This window comes from Pongo abelii, chromosome 13 (assembly GCF_028885655.2).
Source record: "Pongo abelii isolate AG06213 chromosome 13, NHGRI_mPonAbe1-v2.0_pri, whole genome shotgun sequence".
Taxonomy (NCBI): Eukaryota; Metazoa; Chordata; class Mammalia; order Primates; family Hominidae; genus Pongo; species Pongo abelii.
In genome coordinates this window covers 95,631,302-95,650,838 of record NC_071998.2, presented here as the reverse complement: position 1 = coordinate 95,650,838, position 19,537 = coordinate 95,631,302, and the positions used below count along the sequence as shown (strand labels likewise).

Genomic DNA, 19,537 nt, shown 5'->3' with positions numbered 1-19,537 from the left:
TCTGGGAGGTGGAGGCTGTAGTGAGCCAAGATCACAACACTGCACTCCAGCCTGAATGACAGAGGGAGACTCTGTCTCAGAAAAATAAATAAATAAATAAATACATACATACATACATAAAATAAAATGGGAAATAAATAGTAAAAATAGAATGAAAATGCCTAATCACTAAATAATGAAGAAAGATGCTTGGATTTAAGAGGAACTTAACAAACAAAAAAATTATCTAGAAACCAGTAAAAAAATTCCCATAAAATACAAAGTCTATAATAAAACAAAAAGTGCTCTAAGTGCCTTCATTAGAGCAAGAAATAGACGAGTAAGGAGGAGGAAATAAGAATTTTTCTTCTTATTTCAACAAATTAGAAAAATAGATTTGGAAAATAGAAATTAGAAATCAGAAAATTAGAAAAATAGATCCGAATAAACAAGAAATTTATGAAGACAGAAACTTAATGAAACGCAAAAAGTCAAGAGAATAAATCAATCCTAAAGCTGTGTTTTTTTTTTTTTAAAGACCTGGAATATAGGAAAACCCCTTGTGAGTCGAATAAAGGAAAAAAAAAGTCAAACAGGCATCATAATGAAAATGAGAACTTTTCATGTAAGGGAGGACACAAGAATTATAATGATCAAATGCAACTCTGTGACAAAACATTTGTTATAGAAATGAGTATTTTCTAGTAAAATATGAAGCATCAAAATCAACTGCTATCAAATTACCATATTGAAATCCCCTTTCTGACCAATCATATTTTTTATCTGATATTTCTTTTGAAATATTAATACTGTTAGTGAGATTGCAAGATATTCTAGCCCATGAGCCAAATTCTCTTTGCAAATTCTCTTTAAATATTAAGTTATTAAGTACTGAGTATTAAGTTTTGAGTATTAAGAGCTCGAATTCTGAAGCCATACTGCTTGGCTTTAAGTCCTTGCTCTCTCATTTATTTGTCTTTATGAAATTGACCTTAAGCAAATTACTTAACTTTTCTGTACCTTATTTTCCCCTCTACACAATAGGCTTGGTGATACTAAGAGTAACAGTATTACCTCATAGGCTTGCTATTCAGACTCCATTATGTAATGCACAGATAAAACAAATAATAGAGGATTGGCACAGAGTAAGAAATATAGCAATTGTTTTGCCTTTGATTTTGTCTGTGCATCCAACGAATGTTTTTGAACATTTGCCTCGTTGTCTGTTCTATTCTAGCTAATGGGGCTGTGGAAATAAGCAAGAATAAGTACCTGCCCTTATGAAGTTTACATTCTACTGGGAAAGACAGACAATATACATAACATAGTATAATTTCAAGGAGTGACAAGAGCATTGATCTATTGTGTGGTGATTTATAGCCAATAAAAATAGTTTAGTGTTCAGTTATACATAGTACAATGCTCATTTCTATTATAACCTACAGTTTACTATGTGATGACAAATATGACAAAAAGTTCAGGCTTCAGCAGGAAGATTTAGGTTTGAATCTTAGCTCTGCTATATAGTATTTACCTTTGGTCAAGTTTACTTAACATATCCACTTTGATTTATTCACCTGTAAAATATGGATACTAATACCCCTCTCCTAGAACTGTGATGATATTAAATGAATTAAATGGCTGTAGCACGAAACATGTTAGTTTTATCTTTCCTTCCTTCTCTCCATTCATTCATTCATTCATTCCCTTCCATCTCTCCATTCATAATTCCCTCTTTTCTGTCGACTTTTCTTTATGCTCTCTCTTCTTTCTTTGGTCTTTTCCTATTTTATTTTTCTTTTTCCTTGGGAATTATGGCACATATTCATTGATACATGCTTGAAAGTAATCAGAGTAAGATAACATGCTCTGTCTTACAGGTTAAAGAGGGAATAAAATGGAATGGGGAAACCACACCATTCTGGTGGAATTTTTTCTGAAGGGACTTTCTGGTCACCCAAGGCTTGAGTTACTCTTTTTTGTGCTAATCTTCATAATGTATGTGGTCATCCTTCTGGGGAATGGTACTCTCATTTTAATCAGCATCTTGGACCCTCACTTTCACACCCCTATGTACTTCTTTCTGGGGAACCTCTCCTTCTTGGACATCTGCTACACCACCACCTCTATTTCCTCCACCTTGGTGAGCTTCCTTTCAGAAAGAAAGACCATTTCCCTTTCTGGCTGTGCAGTGCATATGTTCCTTGGCTTGGCCATGGGGACAACAGAGTGTGTGCTTCTGGGCATGATGGCCTTTGACCGCTATGTGACTATCTGTAACCCTCCAAGATATCCCATCATCGTGAACAAGGATGCCTATATATCCATGGCAACTGGGTCCTGGATCATAGGAGCTGTTAATTCTGCAGTACAAACAGTGTTTGTGGTACAATTGCCTTTCTGCAGGAATAACATCATCAATCATTTCGCCTGTGAAATTCTAGCTGTCATGAAAGTGGCCTGTACTGACATCTCAGGCAATGAGTTCATCCTTCTTGTGGCCACAACATTGTTCATATTGACACCTTTGTTATTAATCATTGTCTCTTACACATTAATCATTGTGAGCATCTTCAAAATTAGCTCTTCTGAGGGAGAAGCAAAGCTTCCTCTACCTGCTCAGCTCATCTGACTGTGGTGATAACAGTCTGTGGGACCATCTACCTCATGTACATGAAGCCCAAGTCTCAAGAGACACTTAATTCAGATGACTTGGATACCACTGACAAACTTATATTCATATTCTACAGGGTGATGACTCCCACGATGAATCCTTTAATCTACAGTCTTAGAAACAAGGATGTGAAGGAGGCAGTAAAACACCTACGGAGAAGAAAAATTTTTAACAAGTAAATGAGAAAGGTGAGAGTAATTTTATAATCACAATGTGGAAATCAATTAGAGAAACCAGGGTTAAACAGGTTCTCGTTGCTGTTTCACATTCATCTCTCGAAGTTCTAAAGCTCCAAAATACACTTCTCTGATTGCGATACCTAATGAAAAGAAGTAAATAAATAAATTTCAGTGTTTGGAAATAAGTTTCTATTCTGTTCCATTGGTTGATATGTCTATTTTTATCTGAGTACCATGCTCTTTTGATTACAATAACTTTATAACATATTTTAAAATTGCAGCGTATGATGCTGTCAGCTTTGTTTTTGCTCCAGATTGCTTTGCCCAGGAAGGGTCTTTTCTAGTTCCATGTAAATTTTAGGATTGTTGTTTCAATTTTTATGAAAAATGACATTGGAATTTTGATACGGATTGCATTGAATCTGTAGATTGCTTTAGGTAATATGGACATTTCACAATATTAATTCTTCTAATCCACGAATATGTAATATCTTTCTATTTACTTATGTCTTCTTCTTTTTTTAATCAATATTTTATAGTTTTCAGTGTACAGTTCTTTTACGACTTTGGTTGTCTTTTTTATTTTGGAGAGATTGGCAACCAACTCATCTAAAATGATATGTGATCATTAAATCACAAGTAAAAGAATGAGGGTTCAAAACAAAACAACTCTACATTTTTTACTGGAACATGTCAGCTTTCTTATTAGAAAATGATGCTTATTGGCTTGTATTTTGTGAGATGAGGGGTATATAGTGATGAGTCTATTTTGAGCTTGTACACCTTGGCCTATAACTTATCCTTAACATTAAAATGTAATGGGATAATATCTGTAGACAAATAGAAAATTTCAAATACTCCCTTATTCCCCATCATTGCTAGGGATTCGACAGTTCTCTTAAAATTGCCTCATAGCTATACATTTGCACATATACTTCTTTTTGTTCTATCGATTTGTATATGCCATTGCTTTATAAGACATCCTTGATATACTTCTTGCAATTAGTCTTTTCAGGCTCTTATAGACAGCCTCTATTATACTAAAAGCTACGTAAAATGAAATCTTTAAAAATGAGATGTTATTCTTGGTCCCTAAATACTGGGGTAGTTTGAAGATGTCAGGATGTGTTGTCTGCCATGATTCTGAAAAGACTAACATTAAAAGCCATAGTTTTCATTCTCCACTAGCCTGGGGAAACTGATGTTCTGTTATCTATAAAAACCTGGGGGAAAATATATTTTTTAATATTATCTTGAGTTATCATAGCCGTGAACTACCTTGAGTTCTAAAGATTGAGTCTCCAGGGTTTCCATATATAGTTCGTTAAGTGTCTTCTTTATGTAAAGATACTTCTTTGTTGCTCAGACCAATGTCATGGAAATTTGGAGGTTTTGGGGAAATTCTGGAGGCCATGCCCTGCATACAGAATGAATGCTGATGTAAGGTCAACTAGAGCTACAAGGAACTAAAGTCATGTGCCATTTGACAACGTTTTGATCAATGCCAGATAACATATGATGGTGGTCTCAGGAGATATAATTTTATATTTTTACTGTGACTTTTCTTGTTATTTTAGATACACAAATATCACTGTGACACAATTTCCTATAGTGTTCAGTACAGTAGCATGCTGTACAGCTTTGTAGCCTAGAAGCAATAGGCTATGCTATGTAGCCTCAGTGTATGATAGGCTATACCATCTAGGTTTGTGTAAATATACCCTGTGATGTTTACAACATAATAAGATTTGACAATTATGCATTTCTCAGACTGTACCCCTGTTTTTATGACTGTAATATTTTTTCATGCTGAAATCTCCGTGAGTCTAAAGAACGTTACTCTCTGTAATACTCTTTAAATTTGCAGACATGTAGATTTGTGTCTAGTTTTCCCAGACCCCATGGAAAATGTTGGTCAGAAACATACAATTTTTAAAGTATTTAGCTGTTGTTTCATTTTGGCAGAATATTTAATAAATAGATCCATACTTATTGAAAAAAAGAGGTATGCTTAGTTTTTAATGTTTGGATCCAGTTAGAAGGGTTGTCAGCTTATTGTTAATAACACTGACTCAATTAGTGTAGATAAGCTTTTCATCTTCTCAAAAAAAAAAAAGCTTTATCCTCAAGTATATTTTTTCACCTTAAGTTTTCAAATGCTCAGTGATATGAGTTCCAATTACTGGGTTCCAGGCAGAATGTAAGTTGGAACATATAATATTCAGGACAATTGACCCTAGTCTGTGCTAAAATAGGTGAAGCTTTCCACTGAGGTTTGGGCCTCCATCTCTTAGTCTCCCAGGCACAAAAAATCCTGTCTCAGAATCTACTCATACTGCAGTTACATTGATCACATCAAGATCTACCAAGAGACTCTATTATAATGATGTTTTCCACAATTTACTTTGAAATTTGTAATTTCCTTTATATTTATTATACACCAGATAGCGGCCAGGTGTTTTTTTACTTATTTGCATTTCTTCTGTGCTGCCTTACTAATATCATTAGAAAAATGTTTTATAGGATTCCTGGGAGCTCATTTATACACTTCATATGAAATTGGCTTTACATTTGCCATAATATTTTGGTGCTAAAAATATTTTATGTTTTCTGCAATTTGCTGAAAAGAGAATCTTAATTTTTACAGAACTCAAAACCTAGTTTTAAATGGCCCATAGCCAATGCCAGGCAACAGTAAATTTTTCCAATAAAGTTTTCTCATTCTACCTTATTTTTCTCAGCTCCTAAATACTCTACTGTGATAATAAATATTGCTTGTGTTTGTGACAGCTATATCCAGGGTTAAAATGTTTTTTGATCCAGAATATCAATTATAAGAAGAATAGGATAGCACAAGGCAGCCAGCGCTGATACACTCTAAAGTGCTAAACTCATGCAGAGCAATAACCAGAAGCAATCTTCCTTCCACCACAGATCCAATATCAGGTCCTTAAAACATAGTTGTTTTGTAGTCTTTTGGGAAATCGTTAGTTAGGTTCAGCCACATGAGGAGACACAGAAAAGGGTCAGGAAAGCAAAGTTTATTATACTCACAAGTCTTAGAGATCAGGGGCATCATGATATACCACGCAGGGCCACATGGGGAAGCCACCAGGATGGTCAGGACGCAAAAAACAGGTGTGCGGGGAAGGTTTAGGCCACTGCCTTTATTGGAGTTTCCACAGTAAAGGCAAGTCAAGGCACAATGAACAGTTTAGGATTGGAAGGTTTGAATAATTTCTGCAGGCTTTGGGCTAAAGGAGTGATCTCTGGTTGTGTGGCAATTGTCACTGGGAACTGGAGTTTAAGGGCCAGATAAAGAAGGTATGGCTCTGGATTTGTTAGTTTCCATGTCAGAGGCATGCTCCTAGCTGAGCTTTTTGCTATCTCTAAGAATTCACTAGCCCATGAAGGGCAGTCTCTTCCCAGCCAGGAATGTTTTTTACTATGTCAAAGCATCATAATATACAAAAAAAAAAAAAAAAATCTTTACAATGCAATGTTCAATTCAATGAAACATATATTTCCTGGTGCCTAACATGTCCTTAGCACTGTTCTAAGCACACGAGATACCGTGGTAAACAGAACAGACATTCTTGCTCTCATAGAGCTCATACTCCAGCCAGTGAGACAAATAAAAAAATGTAAAAAAAAAAAAAAAAGGTTTACCATAGTGTGCATCCACTTCGTAATATGCTGGAGTAGCTAATGGTTCTACTAAGAAAAGTAAAAAAATCTATGTAGAATAAAAAGAAAGTAAATGGACTTTATTATTTCTGTAGAAGTCAGGATATGAAAAGCTAAGATTCTGAAGAAAAGAGTTTATTTAAATGAGCCAAACATTCTGTACTCCTCTTTTATTCTCTTGGGACATTTGCTGATTCTTAATTGTTGCTTGATAGGCTGAGAAACTGGGCAGAGGGGCTGCTACTAAGAGACAGAAAAAGTGAAAATAGATTTTGGCATTGTCATGGGTCTAGGAAGACAGAACATGAACTTTGGACCAGCTAAGACACCCTGTTCTTGAGAGGCCAAGGTCCCAAACTGAAGGGATGTACAGATGAGTGGTGCCCACCATTGTCATTGGTTTTCCACATGAGGCATTTGCTGACTCTAGGCTAGTCAGAACAAGAAGCCAGGATTGTACAAAAAATAACTAAGAATATTATTTGAGATTGTGACTGCCTCTTGTGTTTATGAGATCAAAATTGGAGTCTGGGACCTAAGGAAAAAAAAGCTTTTTAATGAAATCTCCAGAATCTCAGTTGGGACTCTGGAGACTCTGGAGAAAAGAATCTAAGAAAAGGAGGTGAATTAGATTTTGGCTTATATTTTATATATTTACAAAGTCTGAAATCCAACTCTAAGTTATTTCAACCCATCTTTGACCTAAGACAATCTCCCCTACTCTGGGTTTCTACTAGAGAATAAAGTAAATCCTCTTTGGATAAATAAAACATCACCCAGAGATTCTACATTTTTTTCATCTACAATGTCTGGCATTTAATAAAAAAATTACAAAGAATAAGAAAACAGGATCAAGAGACAAAAACAGTTAATTGAAAGACCATCAGGTGATCTAAATTTGGAAGTCGTCAGACACAGTCTTTAAAATAGCTAATGTTAACCTGCCATGAGCATAGATAAGAAGATGAGGACTTCACCAGACAACTTAATATTATATTTAAAAAATTGAAATTATGGACCTCCAAACCACAATAACTGGTATTAAGAACTAAATACATAGATTTAATAGCAAAATAGACAAAGTTGAAGAAGGGCTTAACAATCTGGAAGGTAGACCAGTAGAAAATAACCAGACTGGACACATGGAGAAGACAAAGGAAGGAAAATGCAGAAAGGACTGTGAGAGCTACATGGAATATAATGGAAAGTCTAACATATATATATAGCTAGATGCTCAGAGGGAGAGGAGAAAGAGGAATGGAATAGAAGAAAAAATGGCAAATGTCAAACGAAATTGTTAAGCTTATAAAAGACATCAAGCCACAGATTTAAGGAGATCTACAACATCAAGGAGGATAAGTTTAAAAAAAAGCCACCTATAAGAGCCTTGTTATAAAATTTCAGAGACCAACTCTAAAGAGAAAATATAAAAAGCAACCAAAAGAAAAAAAAGACACATTTTTTCAAAGAAGCAGCAACAAAACAGAGGCAACTTCTCAGCAGAAACAATGGATACCAAATATAAAGAACAGCATTTTTTAAGTGTTGAAAAAAAAATTGCCAACCAACAAGTGTATACTCAGTGAAAATATCCTTTAAAATTGAGAACAAAATGAAAACATTTCCAGACTCTCCCCCAACTTCCCTCCATCTACACAAATAATTCTTCTTTAGTAGTCTTACCTTGAAAGAAATCCTGGCTTGGTATGGTGGCTCATGCTGCTAATCCTAGCACTTTGGGAGGCCAAGGCAGGTTCACCACTTTAGCCCAGGAGTTTGAGACCAGCCTGGGCAACATGGCAAAATCCCATCTCTACAAAAAAATTACAAAAATTAGCTGAGCGTGGTGGCATGTGCCTGTAGCCCCAGCTACTCAGGAGGCTGAGGTGGGAGTATCACCTGAGCTAGTGAAGGTTGAGGCTGCAGTGAGCTGTGATTACTGACATTCTTCTCAACTGGCTTGGGTTCCAACACTTCAGGCAAGGCTGTTTCCTTCAAGAATGCCCACTTCACCCTAATCTGTTTCTTACACACCTTGACTCTTCTCCCCTCCTCAGGTGAGCTCTTTTCACTCCATGTAGGTCTTTCTTCAGAGATTCTCTCTTCACCCCTTTCAGACTTGGACACCCATATTCTGAACCTCCCCATCCCACCACGGATGCTTTTCTTACCCCATGAGGACTCTGACAACTCACTCCAGACCACCTGCGTATGGTGTGCAGGTGTTTTCCTTATCCCACTTTTGTTCTAATATCTTCTATCAGTCAGCTTTTCTTTGCAGGTGTGGTCCTCATCCAGGTGCTAGGATCCACACCTTCCTCTTGTGTGTATGCCTCTTTCATGCTGCTTGGACTTTGACACCCTGAACTGAGCCTCTCTTCCACGTTGACATCTCCCTTATTCTGGACAGGCTCCAAAACATCATACTGCGCAGAGCAAGTAAGGATGCCTTTCTCAATGCCATTGGGTTATAAAAATCTTTACTGGTTTTACTGAACAAGTAAGTTCATAGCCTCAGCTCATAGCCTGAGCTGAGTTCCTCACCCAGCTCAGGCTATGATAGTGTACTCATATATATATTATGCAAATATATATTATGCTCAAATATATATTATGCAAATATATATTTTATAAAAAATACAACTATATATTATTCACTAGCCAGTCCAAGGGTTTTTCTAATGAAAGGAAAATATTTTAAATGAGACTGTAATGAAAGGAAAATATTTTAAATGAGACTATTGCTTTTGAGAGAAATTGAAATTGTCAGTGTTCTATAAGAATTTATACAATTGATGTATTTTTCTCAGCAATTGCTTATTTGATAATAATAAGCACAAGGATTTTTGGTCTTACCTGGCCAAAATGATCTCTTCAGTATATTTTATTCGGACTTTATCTTCCCTTATTTTTTCTCCATGTTTAAAAATCAGCTGTTATTTTACCAAAATCTTTTAGAACTGTAGTTTGGTAAAGGGAATAATGTATAAATTTCAGTTATCTCCCTGTATTAAATCAGGTACTTAGACCGCATTTTACCATCCTTTAAAATTTTTAATTCAACAGTTAATTATTGCCAACTGTTTTTAATTAACTTGACATTAGATTTTATGTGGAGAATAGTGAGCCATAGTTCTGCCACTGGGAAGAATTTCGGACGGTAATAAATGATTAGAGTATAAAAGAAAAATTGCTTAGTGGAGATAAAGTCCAGGGCAGCACGGAGGAGGGAATAGCTAACTCTGGGAAAGCTTTGGACTGTGTTGCAGAGAATATGACATTTGACCTGTCCTTTATGAGATTGTTAGGATTTCACCTGAGAAGGAGAAATGTGAAAATGCAGATGGAATAGCATGTGCTATTGTCATTAGGTGTGAAAGAAAATGATATAATTTGGTAATTACATAGTAAATAGAACACAGCTTATGCAAAGAGGTAGGGGGAGGGAAAGAACAGGGAAAGAGGTTGAAATATGTAGCTGGAAGGGAAAGTTGGGACCAGATCCAGTCCCTGGATAAAATAAAAAGCAAGAATAAAAGAACAAAAATATGAAATAGTTTTTTTTAAAGAGGGCTGAAAAATGTGTTTTAATTGTTAAAATTAATGAGCTGGATTTTCTTAGAAAGACTTACTTAAAATATTTTTCTTGTTTCCAAAAGTTTGCTCTCACAGACCACTTGTTTCTACATTTTAATGAAATCAGTCATTTTCATAAAGCAATATCGTTAAACTCTTAATCTTCAAATTTTTTCTAACTCTGAAATTCTGACTCAACATGATCTTAATTGCTTTTCTTTAAAAGTCTTGTCTCAAACTTGTGAGCGTATTTTGTGCATAAACTCAAAGGTGTCAGTGTGTCATCATTTCCTCCAGAACCAGGGTCTACTCATTAATTTCCTCATAGCTCCATACACCTCTGTATTCCTCAGGCTATAGATGATAGGATTGAGCATGGGGGTGACTATGCCGTAGAACAGGGCAATCAGTTTGTCAAAAGCAGAGTCTTTGGACTTTGCCTTCATGTACATGAAGAGGATTGTCCCATAAAACACAATCACCACTGTCATGTGGGCTGAGCATGTAGAAAAGGCCTTTTTCCTTCCTTCAGCTGAATTGATTCTTAGTACAGTAGAAAGGATAAAGATGTAGGAGATACAAATCAGCAGTAATGGAGAAAACAAAAATATTACATTGCCCAACATTATAATAATCTCATTCAAGGAAGTATCTGTGCAAGCCAGCTTGACAAAGGCCAATATTTCACAAACAAAATGATTAATGACATTTTTTCCACAGAAGGGCAACCGTATTGCAAGAACAGTTTCTGTCAATGAGTTGAGAAAGCCTAGTCCCCAAGAGACAGCTGCCATCTGAATACAAAGTGCCTTGCCCATGATGATGGGGTATCTCAGAGGGTTGCAGATGGCCACATAGCGGTCATATGCCATCACTGCTAGAAGCACACACTCGGTGGATCCCATAGTGTAAGAGACAGACATTTGAATCACACATCTAGTGAAGGAGATAGTTTTCTTCTCTGATAGGAAGTGTATCAGCATTGAGGGGATGGAGGAGGATGTGTACCAAATGTCTAGGAAGGAAAGATTCCCAAGGAAGAAGTACATGGGTGTGTGGAGATGAGCATCCAGGTGTGTCAGAATGATCAAGGTGCCATTCCCTAGGAGAATCACCAGGTACATCACTAAGCACATCACGAAAAGGAATTTTTCAGCTCTTGGGTACTCTGAAAGTCCTTGCAGAATGAACTCTATCTCTGTCCAATTGGTCCTTTCCATGTTATTTTTTTATACCTGGAGTTTAACAAGTCTGTACAGCATTAACATATGAAGTGAGAGATAATTGGTGTGGGAGGGGCAAGTGTATCTCTGCTAGCTAAAGTGGTGGTAACAGCTTTGAGGTTAGATTCTGGGATTCCTTTTCTAGCTCATAAAGCAGTGAATTGAAGACACATGTTAATTATATTGGTAGTTTATTAAAAATTGCAGGCCTCCGTATTCCATTTCTTGAGATTGTGATGCAAAAGGTATGAGGCAGGGAGGAACCATTTGCATTTTTAACAAGCATCTGTTACTTCTCATGCAGTTGATCCACAGATCCCACTTTGAAAATCAATATTTTGAAGACAGCATGCTTTAATCTGTTTGAAAAAGATTTATAATTTGATTTTATACCATGCAAGTAACAATGCCATTGGCTTAGTTTTTTATAGTTTACAAATATGTTCACATATTATTCATTTTATTATAATTCTCTGAAGAAAATGAAGGCTATTGAGAAACTTATATACAATTATAGTAAGTGAGGGAGTTGTTATGCAAAGCTTCATTTTTTTGTTTTAAAATCCCATTTTTTAAAACTATACCTTATAACCCTCCCAAAATGATGTAAGTTCAATCGAAGGGGTGGGAATCAGGCATCTTTTCTTTTTTTATAATACTCTTGAGATGATTTTAATGTACAACTGAGGAAGAGACCCAGCTATCTTGTGCTTTCAAGCTTTAGTCTTCATACAAATCATGTGGGGAATTTTGTAAAATATTCTGATTCAATAAATCTGTGGTGGTTCTGAGCGCTGCATTTATTAACATGTTCCCAGGTGATGCTGATATTGCTTGTCTGCAGAACATATCTGAGTAGCAAGGCCTTTCAGACCATCTGACTCTAATACCAGTGAAGTGCTATTGCTACTTCAATTTTGTGTAAAATAGCAATTGGACAATAGACAATGCTAAACTGAACACTGCTGAAACATGAAGATACCTCTGTGTAGTTTATTGCAATCAATTCTGGTTATATATGCAAGCAACCAAATTGCACAGAGAAGAACCTGCCTTTTACCTCTGTCCATATGAAATTCATTCCTCTTCTACTTGTTGAATTTGCAGTTAGGGCTAGTATTTTTCTTAAGAAGGAATATTAGTCCAGTTCAGGCACCTGAGTAGTGCACCAAAGAACATGGAACAAATGATTTTAATCTGAAAAAACTTAAAGGGTAGATATTAGCAGATTACCTTCTTTACAGCAAATAGATCACACAATATCATTTTGAAAACATCTCAACATCCTCATGGTATTCTATCTAGCTTTAAAATATATCCCTAGCAGAAAAAAATTGATACAATGAATGAATTTTGACTTAATATTTTCAACAAATGGCTGTGTTTCTGGTACAGGATTTGCCATTTTTGTGCTAGTCATTTGCCCACAAGTTGTGCTGCTTTCTATGAAAACTCTAGTTTACAATGGTCAGGCAACATAGTCAGCGTAAAAGGATGCTTATATTTCTTTTCCTTTTTTTTGAGACAGTCTCACTCTGCCACCCAGTCTGGAGTGCAGTGGCGTGATTTGGCTCACTGCAACCTCTGCCTCCCGAGTTGAAGCAATTCTCCTGCCGTAGCCTCCTAAGCAGCCGGTTTATAGGTGCCTGCCACCACGCCTGGCTAATTTTTGTATTTTTAGTAGAGATGGGGTTTCATCATGTTGGCCAGGCTGGTCTCAAACTCCTGACCTCAAGTGATTCGCTCCCCTTGGCCTCCCAAAGTGCTGGGATTACAGGCATGAACCACCACGCCTGGCTGGATGCTTATATTTCTATTGGCTATGGAAATGAGGGCTTTCAACTAGTTCAAGCTGCATCCCACTTTCTAGGCATAAATTACAAAGAAGGTAGAAAGTGTTAGGTAGGCCAGCATACACTTTTTTTGGTAGTAAGATAGGAATTTGAATGACTATAGCTGCATATATTAACCTACTCTGAATCTGTCAATGAAATTTTCATAGAGCCCTCTCTGCATTGAAGTTTCTTCAGGCAAGATATGAATCAGGTACACTGCCCTCTCTTTTCTTTTCTTGGAACATCTAAACATTGATTCCTATTTGGAAATTAATTTTGGAAAATAATTATGGTATAAATAGTATCCTAACAGCCCTGAGATGGTTGCTGCAATCATAATTTCACTCGCAAATATTTATAAGAGAAATCACCAGTCTGCTTCAATGCTTTCAAATGGGAAAAAAGGGATAATGGAAAATATAGAATAAATTATTTGAATTACTGTTGCAATGTTGGTGTAATTTAAGAAGCGAGCAACAAATACCCTGCAGGCATTGTGCCTACATTTTTTCTGCACTTAGGTTTAATTTCCTAACATGGATTCCCAGAATCTTCTTGGGAACAGGGAATGAAGATTGTTAAGATGCTGAATAGTTTCTAATAAATCACTTTCCATGGGACTTCTAGTATCGAATAATTTTGTTCTTTCCAGATCTCTGCTATTATTGGATATTATCTTTTAAAAGGGTTTTTATTTTTGTCTAATGTTAGTGGAATTGTTAAATAATCATAGTACACTCATGTAATGGGCCTTTATGCACCTATTAATATGATGTTTGTGGGGATTTGTATGAACACAAAAGTCGTGTTTAAATTATTTTAAGATAATTAAGTTAAAACAGAAACAAAAGTTTATATTATAACATTGTGTACAAAACCAAAACCCAAACCAAGATAACCCAGACAGAAAATAAAGACTGGAAAGAAATATCCAAAATGTGAATGGTTATTTTAGATAACTTTTTTCTACTTTTCTGAATATCTACATTTCTAAATAAATATATATAAAAGCAAAATGTAAACAAAAGTGAAAAACGCTGAAGCAGTTGTCTATAATTATGTTAGGAAGACTAACTCAGAGTAAAAAATGTTAAAACAATTGAAATAATACAGCAATTTTGTCTAGAGATTGCACAATGTGGCTCAATTGTGCGGGTGTGTCCTTTCCAGGTATCCACAGGAACTCATTAGTTTTTGTATTGGATCTAGAGCATTTATATCCCTACACTTAAAATCTTCTAGGTAACAGTCTTTATTATTTTCTGGAGGTAACCAAGATAAAGAACTTGAGTTCCTAACTTAATCAGATGATTTCAAAGGAGATTGCAGACCATTAATGCCTAGAACAGAATTGTTACTAGAAGATGAAGTTTGTATTTGCAGCAGGCTTTAAACTAGCTGGAATCCTGCCACCCTCAAATCCCTCTCTCCCAGCCCCTGTAAGAAACAACCAGTCTATGATTCAATGCTCTGGGGCTGCTTTAGTGTTGCAATAGGCCTAAGCAAAGTTTATGACTTTTTAATTCAAGCCAGAAGTCAAACTCTAACTTTCTAGAAAAACATCTAACCTTGTTGTTTTGCTTTGCTTTATTAACTTAGCTACTTGAAGGTCAAATATTTAAAGTACTAATTTTTTTTCAGCAAAACCATGTAACATCTGTATCCTAAATACTCCCTAGAAGAAACAATCTTGTAATCTCCAGCTTTTCTAAAGAGATCAGTTAAGATCATTGATATTACACAAAGTGTAATGGACATGCCAACTATCAATTTATAGATATACTCTAACCCTCAATTAATACACCATGAGGAAAGACATATTATTTTAGCTCACAAAGGGAAGGGCAATGTATAACATGTGAAGTATTAGTATGTATTTGACATTTCATATAATTTTTATCACTTGTCAAAATAACCCAAATACTACTATGACTTTTTTTTTTCCACAAAGAAATTAATTTGAGATTTCAAAGGATGGCCGAATAGGAACAGCTCTGGTCTGTAGCTCCCAGCGAGATCAATGCAGAAAATGTTCAATATCTGATAGTAGTAAAGGTTACCACTGTTCTGCAGTGTTCACTTATTTTAAAGTACAAAAATTTTATAAAGCCACAATTTAATTAGATGAACTTTCAAAAAGGGTCTTTATGATAATTATGCACATAGAGAATAAATTTACCCCTTTTGAAAACCATTTATAAAGACATTATCTACAATAATGACTTCAAATGAAAGCCTACCCCAAATTCCTTTCTGGTCTATTGTGGGAAATTAAGGCCTAGTATAGTGGAATTTGATTTATTATGTAAATAAGAACTCACAAAAATTTAATTTTTTTTCTTTTACCCTGGCTGCCTGGGGTTCAAACTAACACTCAGTTATAATTATTTCTCACCTCTCTTTCATATTACTTGTTGTTAATTCCATTTTTACTGCAAATACCTTTAATTATATGCTTTCTCAAAGCCTTATTAGGCATAGTTTATATATGAATAACATATAAATTGCCATGTGTTCTTTCTCCATGTTACTGTTACTTAAGACTTTAGTGGACCACATACTTGAATACAATAACCATTAGCCTATTATTTATGAGTCTGTTGCATTGTAAACAGACATGTTACATTCCTCACATTAATTACAGAATTAATTCCTCACAGGAATTAATTCTGTGATCTCAAAAGAGACTGCACACCACTGGATTATTTTGGAATTAAAGAGAAAAATTTAAATAAAATCTCCTGGTCTGGTAGGTGATGACTGAGTTTTTGCATTTTTTTCCTTGATATATATATTAAATATTTATATTTTTGAAATACCACAAGCAATAACCATGTCAACTCAAAAATCTTTGTTGATAAGATGTTTTTCTTTTGAAATAATCATCATAAAATCTTCTCTCTTTATCTTACCTCCTGACTGGGTTTTAAAATCATCCATACCGTTCCATGCTGTTAAGTAATAGAAAAAATTCCCAGGAATTTGAATTTCATTTGTACTTTTCAGATGATACCAGAAGATTCTCAATTTGGATACAGTGCCTCCTCTTTCCTAAAAAGAAATGTGAGGAAGAGTAGGCACAATCAGGCAATTTGGCTGTACGTGAATATTCTTAAGAGGATATCAAGGAAATAAAACATATTAAGCATAATGATCAATGATATAACTCTAGTTTTCCCATAATTTGTTCTTAAGTTGGCGCTTACTCAAGGGAGACTCAAGGTTTTTGGAGGTGAATTCAGCACTTACTTTTACAAACTTCTTCAGTCCCTAAGGTTGTAAGTAAAAAAATTATAGGATTCTCTAGGGATACAGTTCCTGACTTCTGCATATTCCAAAGACCCAGTTATTCTGATCTAAAGAAAACCTTCCCCAGCCATACATTTCTTGGAGTATTCATTGAATATGTCTGTATTTGATGGCATTGTAATAAGTTGGGGCTCCAGTTAGAATGTCCGAAAGTTCTCAGAAAAGTTAAACTTTTCTCACAAATTCACTAATTTGATTTTTTTTGTACTGCGTAAATAATACTAAGTTAACTCTATAGAATCCTACATTTCAACTGTTTAAATTCTTTGTTTTTCATATTTTTGTTAATTCCAGACAACATGCAAACATTTTTCTTTATACCAGTAGAATTGTAGCATAAATAAATTTTAATTAGCATTTGCCACTTTACATCAATAATTTTCTGTGATTTTGGATTTTTTATAGTGTATGTAATATTCTTTTTTAATATTTAAAGAATATTTTATTAAGTGGAATTACTATAGCCTACAATTTTCATATTATTGGGCATATTTATTTTTAATTTTTTGAGATTTTTATGTAATTACGATTGATATCTATGTAGTTGGCTATCTAATCTGCTGTTGCTTCAACTAGAGATAAGATAAATTTCTGGAGACAGAACTACAGAATACAAAGATATGAATTATGAGAGAATTCTGAGTACTCAGGCAGAATTGTTTCCCCCACTTACACTTCATATTTTTCTTGAAATATTTGCACAGAACATTCTTTGTACATTTTCTAGAACCAGAAAATATATGTACTCTTTTCTATTTGTATAAAATGTTACTTTGTTTTACATTTTATTTCTATGATTGGTAGTTAGATTGAACATTTTCTTTGTGTTTATTATATTTTCTCTCCTCTTCATTTGTATGAACTATTAATTAGATTATGTGATTAACACTTTGCTCCTCAAATTTTCTGCAAATATTTTTCAAACTGTGTCTTTTCTTCTCATTTTTAACATGCTTTTAAAAAAATTGAGGTAAGATTTTAATATGATCCCTGAAAAAGCCTCAATGAAATATTCTTCTATGACTTATTTTTTCATTCCATCCATATGATAACTATTTTGTTTTATGTCTCAGGCATAGACCAGATTTACATTGTAAAAATATTAACTGATTTTTCCAAAATGGATTATTAAAGCTATGTCTCACAGTTCCCCCCTTATTCATTCACAAAATAATTTTGTGAATGAATAGCCCACCTGTTATGGGCTAGACTCTGTGATTAGCCTTGATATAAACTTGGACATGGTAGAAAAAGATAGGGTCATAAATTTTAAAGATAAATGTAAGTAACATTATATTACAAGTTATAATATTTCTTCTACCTTTACTTTTAATTTGCATCCTTTTATACTCAACACTATATCACAAGTAATTTTTTACATATTATCAAATACTCAGGGAACACATGATTTATAAAGGCCACATAGTGTTCTGTTCTATTTATATCTCAAGCTTTATTTGATCTATTTTCAATTAATGGGGATTTATCTTCCTTTCATTTCTTTACTATTATAAACAATTCTGTAATAATAATTATAACATTCTTTAAGGGAATGTTTCTATTTTTTTGCATAACCTTAATCACCTCAATAATGAATTATGAAAGTAGAGGTAAAGATAATTACATACATACTGAAATACAATCATACCAGTGAAATCATCAAGTTCTACATGATTGGATCTTAGAGGTGGAAATTATCTTAAACCTAGTCCTAAACCTTATGAGATGACAGAAACACATCTACAGTATGGCTGGTGACTACCTTAGTTCTGCCTGCAGACCCAGTGATGATTAGAACACTTCATGAGGCCACACAAGTTATTTTTGTACAATTCTAATTATTAGAAAGTTATTTAAGTCAACTATATATATTATATATCTATAGGTATAGATATATAGATATATTGATATATAACTGTCTGTATGCAACTCTTTTTCCTTGTAGAACAGCAACAACAAAAAAATACAGACTTTTCTCATGACAGCTATTTTTTCTTTTTTTTTTTGAGACGGAGTCTCGCTCTGTCACCCAGGCTGGAGTGCAGTGCTGTGATCTCAGCTCACTGCAACCTCCGCCTCCCGGATTCAAGCAATTCTCCTGCCACAGCCTCCCAAGTAGCTGGGATTACAGGCACTCACCACTGTGCCCAGCTAATTTTTTTGTACTTTTAGTAAAGACAGGGTTTCACCATGTTGGCCAGGCTGGTTTTGAGCTCCTGATCTCATGATCCGCTCACCTTGGCCTTCCAAAGTGCTAGGATTACAGGAGTGAGGACAGTTTTTTTTTTTTTTTAAAGTATTTACAGATAGCTGTTCCTGTCCTTCTGGTCTGGTCTATTGTTCTATGTTCCTTCAGCCATTCTCCATGTGTTTTTAAAAAAATAATTAAGAACTTGTATTGCTGAAGAGACTATTTAGGAATGTGAGGTTCTCTATGATAAATAAGGGTCCCTCCTATGCATACTGCTTCTGGTTACTGGTTTTGCAGGACTCTACGGAGCAAAGCACTCTCTGTCATGTAAGAGTTAAGAATGACCTCGTTAAGAGCATAGATTCTGGAATTAGCCCCACTTTGTCAAACACTACTTCTATGATCTTAGGGAGGTTACTGCACCTCTATAAGCTTCAATTTCCTTATATGTGAAATTAGAAACTTAAAAATGCCTACCTGATGTTGTTATCCTGAGAATTAATGAGGTTATGCCTATGAGGAATTTAACATCATTATGGAGGCATAGTAGATACTCAGAGTGCTTGCTACTCTTCTAATTATATTGATTAGAAAAGTATTGATGATTGTAAATATGCACCTTGCTTTTATAGAAGGAGAATGACTTTGGAGTTGGAAATACATGGGTTAGGACCTCAGTTTGCTGATTTGTAGCTTGATGACCTCTAATAAGCTATAAAATTAGTGTTATAATTATCTTGCAGGACTGTTATGTGGTAAAGTTTAAAGGGTGATTATCTTGATTCTTGGCATTTAATAGGAATTCCATAAAGGACAGTTAACATTGTTACATTTGATTATAAATCAGTGAATCTGAGTATAGTTTGCCTAATGTTGATGCCAAA

At 34.9% G+C, this 19,537-nt stretch overlaps 2 protein-coding genes across 2 annotated transcripts in view; one reads left to right on the top strand and one right to left on the bottom strand.

The window, feature by feature from the left end:
• The first annotated feature begins 1,876 nt into the window (after positions 1-1,876).
• Positions 1,877-19,537, top strand: part of LOC100438760 (olfactory receptor 13C5-like) — a 124,134-nt gene continuing 106,473 nt past the window's right edge. Inside the window, 2 exon segments of the mRNA XM_009244711.4 lie at positions 1,877-2,567; positions 2,570-2,841. Of these exon segments, the coding sequence (XP_009242986.2) occupies positions 1,877-2,567; positions 2,570-2,832 (954 nt within the window). The 3' untranslated portion in view covers positions 2,833-2,841.
• LOC100440236 (olfactory receptor 13D1-like) lies at positions 10,380-11,315 on the bottom strand. The gene has a single exon (XM_002820061.3). It carries the CDS (start codon positions 11,313-11,315, stop codon positions 10,380-10,382), a length of 936 nt encoding a protein of 311 aa, XP_002820107.3.

Coding starts and splice junctions, on each gene's coding strand:
- LOC100440236 (XM_002820061.3), bottom strand. CDS start 11,315: ATGGAAAGGACCAATTGGACAGAGATAGAGTTCATTCTGCAAGGACTT.